This window comes from Martes martes, assembly GCF_963455335.1.
Source record: "Martes martes genome assembly, chromosome: 18".
NCBI lineage: Eukaryota > Metazoa > Chordata > Mammalia > Carnivora > Mustelidae > Martes > Martes martes.
In genome coordinates this window covers 20,983,831-20,990,958 of record NC_137906.1, presented here as the reverse complement: position 1 = coordinate 20,990,958, position 7,128 = coordinate 20,983,831, and the positions used below count along the sequence as shown (strand labels likewise).

The 7,128-nt window shown below is 54.3% G+C and overlaps 1 protein-coding gene across 1 annotated transcript; it reads left to right on the top strand.

The window, feature by feature from the left end:
* Nucleotides 1-132: 132 nt before the first annotated feature.
* ORAI3 (ORAI calcium release-activated calcium modulator 3) lies at nucleotides 133-5,056 on the top strand. The gene is made up of 2 exons (XM_080829794.1): nucleotides 133-575; nucleotides 3,587-5,056. The coding sequence occupies exons 1-2, from the start codon at nucleotides 348-350 to the stop codon at nucleotides 4,244-4,246; spliced, it is 888 nt and encodes a 295-aa protein (XP_080685920.1). The 5' UTR covers nucleotides 133-347; the 3' UTR covers nucleotides 4,247-5,056.
* The last annotated feature ends 2,072 nt before the right edge of the window (nucleotides 5,057-7,128 follow it).

The following is a 7,128-nucleotide window of genomic DNA, read 5'->3' as shown; positions in this document are numbered from 1 at the left end:
TGATGGCGAAGTGGCCTGGGGTCGCGAGGTCCCTTGGGACCTCTGCCGACGGTCTCCCCGCCCTGCCCCCCACCCCCGAGCTCCACCCCATCATGTGGCCGGCTCCGCCTCCGCCCCAGTTCCGGTTTCGGCCTCTGCTCTCTAGCTCCGGCCCCTGGGGCTGCCCGCGGACGCCTGCTTTTCCTGCTCCGCCCGGGCGCCGTTTCCTGGGCGCCCGCCGCCAGCATCCCCGCTCGCCCCGCCGAGGGATGGGGCCTTCCGCCGACCTGGGCCGCCCCTCGTGGGGCCCCCGGGGCGACTCGGCGCCCCCGTGACCACCCAGCCCGCCCAGTGCTGCGGCCCCCAGGATGAAGGGCGGCGAGGGGGACGCGGGCGAACAGGCCCCGCTGAACCCGGAGGCCGAGAGCCCCGCGGGCTCGGCCACGTACCGAGAGTTCGTGCACCGCGGCTACCTGGACCTTATGGGGGCCAGTCAGCACTCGCTGCGGGCGCTCAGCTGGCGCCGCCTCTACCTCAGCCGGGCCAAGCTCAAAGCTTCCAGCCGCACGTCTGCCCTGCTCTCGGGCTTCGCCATGGTGAGGGGAGGCAGGGGGTTCCCGGGGTGGGGCTGAGGCACATGGGGGCAGGGGGTCGTGGGCGAAGCGAACGGGTACCCAAAGGAGATGAGACAGAGGAAAGGGAAGGGTTTTTAAGAGGTAAAGGAGGACCAACAAGGTCCCAAGGGACTACTCGATTCCCTTTTTACGGGTGTGTGTGTGTGTGTGTGTGTGTGTGTGTGTGTGTGTAAACCCTTAGCATGAAGTGGGCCACTGGAAGTAAAAAGCCCCAAAGGTGTCATGAGGGGAAGACAGATCACCAAGGGGAGTATATATGCAAGGGTGGGGCAGAGAGGTCCAGGAGCGTGGTTCCAGGCAGAAGTCATTACCAAGTTCCCATGAGAGAGTCCAGGGCAAATCAGAGCTATGTGGGGGTTGTATAAACAGAACTGGGAGAGTCAAAGAAAATAAACTGGATGTAGTAGTCCCCCAGGAGGGTGGCCAGTCCCTAGCAGTCACAGAGAGTTCTTGCTGTAACCCAGGACAGCTTTGAGCAGAGGGGATGGCCCCTGAGGAAGCTGCTGGGGAAAGAAGGTGATTGGGAAGCTGATACATGATTTCTGATCTGATAAACGGCACGTGTGGGAGGATGATACCAGCTAACGGTCCTCGCGGTGGCCTCACAGGAAATGGGGCTGGAGTCCCGGGGTCAGGAGGAGTCAGCAGACACAAATCCTGTGTCCTCTGGGCCTGTGGCCAGCTGTGTGGCCCTGGACAGGCATCCAAATCCTCGAGGGCCAGTGGGAAACTGTGAGATCATAGAGGGTGCGCCCTCTGTAGCCTGCAAATAGCTGCCCCGGGGACAAGCTGACTCTTGTGAAGCTCTAGATCCCAGCATGTCAGAGCAAGACACACATCGGAGATGGCTCAGACTGCCTGTTTACTGGACAGGCACAGAAACCCAGGCCCCAAATGTGCCAGTGCCTCTGCCAAGGGTGCTCAGCAGATGAAGGTTGCAGAACGAACTGGGACCCTGGATCCCTGAACTGTTGTTAGTTCGGACTTTCTCCACCATCATGGTGGGAAGGAGAAAGCAAGCTGGAGGGGGATCTTCATAGGAGTGCGTGGAGATGGGGATGGATAGAGGGGGTCACAGCGCTAGGTGATTTGCGCTAGTCTCTGCCCTGCTCTTTACCAAAGGCTTTGTATCTGAATGATGAGAGGAAAAGTCTATCTCTAGGAGTCATCCAAGGTCTCTGGTTTTCTGTATGGGCCAGCCCACTTTTCCTGACATAGGGTCAGCTAGGGACAAGGAAGTGGCTCCCTTTCACCTGTATGGAGTGCAGAGGGAAGGAAGTGACTTCATGGACCTAGCTGAGGGAGGTCCCCCACCCCCATGCATCCCACGGTCCAGCCTGTTCCCAAGCCTGCTGCTGGACTTGCACGTTGCTGGCGTGACAGCTTAAATGCCAGGTCCTTCTAAAGGCCAGATGAGTAGGTTCTGAGGGCAGGAATGGCCCCAGGTCTGTGGGGGAAGAGCAAGGCTGGGTCAGGCTCTGGCAGAAACCAGGCCTGGGCCTGGCCCAGATCTCTGTCTGTGGAAAACTGTGAACACTCGCCATGGCCCAATTTCCCAAAATACTTAGCCTTGTCTCCCTACCACCACCCTCCAGGCTGTGTACCTTCTTCCTTCCCCCAGCCCCAGAGCAATCTAATGGATCCTGCAAGAACCAGGCATGGGGAGAGATCTAGATTCTGGGATCTAGGTAGCCTGGGTTAGAAAAACATGATACAAATTGTATTGCCCTGTCATGCAGTACCAGCTTTTATGTGTTTCACATTTATTATTCTGTGAAGTAAGTACCACTGCTATGGCTGTCTTACAGATGAGAAAACAGGATCAGAGATGTTAAGACACCTGTCCAGGGTCCCACAGCAAGGAAGTGGCAGAATTTGAACTTAGGTAGTCAGGCTCTGGAATCCGAATTTATACAACCCTAGAATCATCAAAACAAATATTTGGCAAGGACAGGCAGGTACTGTGGACGCCAAGTTGGCTGAGTGGGGACTGTGGCTATCAGGAGACCCCATGACCTGTCCAAGGGGGTGTTAATGAGCCAAATCTAGCTATAGTTGATATGGAAGAATGTGGGTCTGGTGTAACCAGATCTTCCAAATTTTCAAGAGGATCTGGAAATAAGGATATTTATAGGAAATCTCTTGAGTTTTAAAAGTACAGACTAGTTTCTTAAAAAACACACTGTACGAAGCAAAACATGTGTGTAAAGTTGGCTTGGGTTCAGGGTACACCACTTTGCAAACTCTGGCCTTGGACTTCAGTGTTCTTAAGAGCCTTGCTCTCCCCTGGCAGGACTGGCTGACAGGACTGGGGTCAGTCCTGCCCCCAGAACCTCTTAACAGTGTTTAGACCACTAATAATAACACCAGTATTAATAACAGTTAATAACCCTACTAATAAGTAACAAACACCTAGTGCTTACTGTGCGCCTTATACTGTGCTTAGTGCTTGGTGTACATTATCTCGTTTAATTTTCACAAGAACCCTGTAAGGCAAGTAAGGTGCCATTATCAATCCCCACTTTCCAAATGAGGAAATGGAGGCATAGAGCTAAATCACTTGCTCAAGATTCCACAGCTTGTAGAGCTGAGAGTAAACCCAGGAAGCCCAGCTCTGGAATCTGCTTTTTTTTTTTTTTTTTTTAAGATTTTATTTATTAGAGAGGGAGAGGGAGAAGCAGACCCTCACTGATCAGGGAGCCTGATGTGGGGCTCGATCCCAGGATCATGACCTGAGCCGAAGGCTAGACCCTTAACTGACCCAGCCACCCAGGAGCCCCTAGAATCTGCTTTTTTAACCCCCATAACAAGGTAAGATTTTCAGCCGGTGTGTCAGCTCTCTTGATAGCCAGGTGCAGAAACCAAAGCCAGAACAACACGAAGCCTTACCACCATTCTAGGCCCTAGGGGTACACCGATGATGTATAGCAACAGGCAAGACAACCCTCAGTCCGTCTCCTCTGTCCCCACAGGTGGCCATGGTGGAGGTACAGCTGGAGAGTGACCACGAGTACCCGCCAGGCCTGCTGGTGGCCTTTAGTGCCTGCACCACCGTGCTCGTAGCTGTGCACCTCTTTGCACTCATGGTCTCCACGTGTCTGCTGCCCCACATAGAAGCCGTTAGCAACATCCACAACCTCAACTCTGTCCACCAGTCGCCACACCAGCGACTGCACCGTTACGTGGAGCTGGCCTGGGGCTTCTCCACTGCCTTGGGCACCTTCCTCTTCCTCGCTGAAGTTGTCCTGGTGGGCTGGGTCAAGTTTGTGCCCATTGGGACGCCCTTGGGCACACCAGCCTCCGTGGTGCCTGCCTCCCAGGTGCCTGGGACTCTGTTACCACTGACCACCTCCCTTAGTCCAGCTTCCAAGCCCTCCTCTACTTCCGTAGCTCCATCACAGTCTGAGCCGTCTGAGGCCTGCCCACCCCGGCAAGCATGTGTTGGTGGAGGGGCCCACGGACCAGGCTGGCAAGCGGCCATGGCCTCCACGGCGATCATGGTACCTGTGGGGCTTGTGTTCGTGGCCTTCGCCCTGCATTTCTACCGCTCCTTGGTGGCACACAAGACAGACCGCCACAAGCAGGAGCTGGAGGAGCTGAGTCGCCTGCAGGGGGAGCTGCAGGCTGTGTGAGGCTGATGTGAGCCACCGTTGCCAACACTGCCTCCCTCTGGTCTGCGAGGGGACCCAGGTCCGCAGACCCCATTCCCTGCCCCTGCTTGGAGCCAATTCTTGTGGCCACTCTCAGGTAGAGACCAGATTCCCGCCTTCAGGGTCCTTGGGGCAGCTTCCACATTCCCAGGGATTCTCCCTGTCGGTCTATCCCAGTCTGTCTACATCTGGGCTGGGAGGAGCAAGGGAGGAAGTAGAAGGTCTTCAGTCCAAGGATCATGGTAGGTAGAGGGGAGGCAGGGAGACCCTGGTCAGACCTTTGGTGCTGACCCTTAGCCGCTTATCCCTATACAGGATGTGGAGGTCAGAAGGTTGCACACCCACTCAGCTGCCTCAGAAGGCGGTCAACCCTTGCTTTATTTTTGTAGAATCTATGGTAGGCATGTGGGGGAAGCTTTTCCCCATCTCCAGATTTTGATGGGTTCCACATGCTTGCTTTCGTTGCCGTAGACAAGGATTTGGGTGGTTCTATCGCAGACATAGGTCCAGCATTTCTAGGAGCCTTCGTATTTTTTCGGAGGTTCAAGTGCCTGCTCCACTGCCCTATACCCACACTTAAGCTTCTGTGTCTGGTTCCTACTCTCCTAGGCTAGGGCTGGAGATCTTTGGAGACTGAGGGCCTCTGTGACCAACCTGACTCCCTAGCAAGGGTTGTGGGGAGAGAGGGTTTTTAAGGGAGAAGGTCCAGTCACTAGCCCTTGGAATACAGAGCTATTCTGACACTGAGGTTTTGATGCACCTTGTTTTGTATAATAAAATGTGTTTCACAGATGTCTCTGTGGCTTTGAATGGGGTGAAGGGGACGCCTCCTTGGGATCAGGTGACTTTCTTTTTTTTTTAAATATTTTATTCATTTGAGAAAGTGCAAGCAGAGAGAAGCAGACTCCCCACTGAGCAGGGAACCCGACATGGGTCTCCATCCCAGGACTGTGGGATCGTAACCTGAGCTAAAGGCAGATGCTTAACCCACTCATTTGCGCAGGTGCCCGCAGGTGACTTACTCCCAAGAGCCAGGTGCAAGCAGGTGTACCTGGGGGTGGAAAAGAATGGTTCCAGATATGACCCCTTCTGGTGCTGACGGGGGCCAACAGCTCCTGATCTGGAGACTGAGTTATTCCAAGGCTAAAAATTTTTGTACTCTTGTTCCTGAGCCCAGAGTCTCCATCTCATCTCAGTGGAAACTGTGGATTTAGAGTGTTTCTTTTGGTGTAACTTTCTTGAGCGACTACTACATACTAAAAGCTAGATAATCGTATTTTACTCTCAAAACCACCTCAAGAGACAAGTCTTTATTATTTGCATTTCAGAAATAAGGAACAGGCCTGAGAAAACTGAGGATCTTGCCCAAAGCCAATGAAAACTTGGACTACCTTTACCATAGCCTGGGGCATCTCTTTCTGTCTGATATAAGCCAATACTTTTGAACTGGGACAAAGGAATCTGCTCTCATCACCCATGCTTTTTTGTAAATTCTTTTCATCCTAATTTTCCTCAAATTTTTAAGGGGTTCTAATCCATCTATTCTTACCGCGTGAGACCTCGGTCCAGTTCGTCTTTTCTCTTTTCCTATTAGAATAGTTAATTTGCATGAACCAGGCCTGCCTTTCCTGCACTGTTCCGACGCCTGCAATAGTCCCGTGTGACAGGAATTAACATCTTTTCAGAGGAGGAATCTTGAGAGGTCAGTGGCTTGCCCAAGGTCACACAGTGAGGAACTAACGTAGGTAGAAATATATGAAAGCTAGGGCATCCTCAGCTCAAGCCGAGGGGCCTCCTGGGAATGCCGTTACCCAGAAACCAAGATGCCCTGCGTCCCAGCCAAAGAAAAGGATGCCCGGCCTCGGTGACCTCAGCGCCTGGGCTGATGCTGCCCTCGAGCGGCGGGACCACGTAAGCACAGGGCCTCCCCCACACCCCCAGCTGAAAACGGGGCAATGGGACCATGATGCTTGGATAATCGACCAACCCAGCCCGTACTAGTTTATTTTTCACAAGACCTGTTCTAGGGCTTTTAGGCCCCACAAGTCTTGTAACATTACTTTGAGGCAGGCTTCGACTTAATCACGAATGGTGGATCGAGTATAGGTAAAATGCGGCACTTTCTGCCGGCCTCAGTCTCCCAATCTGTCATATGGGCATCTTAAACAGCTAACGGCCCAAGGGGGATAGCGACAGGAAAACCTTCCCCACATTATGTGCGACGCCAGGCAAACGGCCTGAGTCACCACTGTCGGTTGTATTTTTCCACCTTCTGGGCACCCCTCCCAGCCCGCACGGTTTCGGTGGGTCCTACAGGAAGCGCCCCCGCGACGCCGGGCTTTACACGCCCTGGCCACGCCCTCTGCGCGCGGCGCATCGGCCCCGCCCACAGGAGGGTCCGCAGATTCGCTAGGTCGGCTCTTCCTCGGAATTACTTGGGCCTCTCTCTACCCAGCCGAAAATTCTCATCGTACTCCGAGAGCAGCTTTGGGCCGTAGCCATTTACCCAGGGCCGGAATTGAGCATCCCCTAAGCTGTGCTACTAAGAAAGATCCCGATAAAGTGGCCAACTCTGCCAACAGGGCTTGGCTAACCGGGCATTAGTTTCTTGACTCCGCCAAGACGGGTGAAGGGAGGCGACAGCGAGGCCAGAACCTGTGGCGAATCTGCAGCCTTCTAGGTCTTTGGCCGCGCGAGGAAGAGGCAGGAAAGAGGAGAGAAGGAGCGCGCATCCCGTCCACCGATTCGCCCCGCCCGCCTGACGAATCTGCGCCTGTTCAACGCACCACTCAAATCTCCCCAGCTCTGGCTGGCCTCCTCCCCTCCGCCCCGCCCCCCTTTCCTCAGGGATTAGTCGCTGCTTC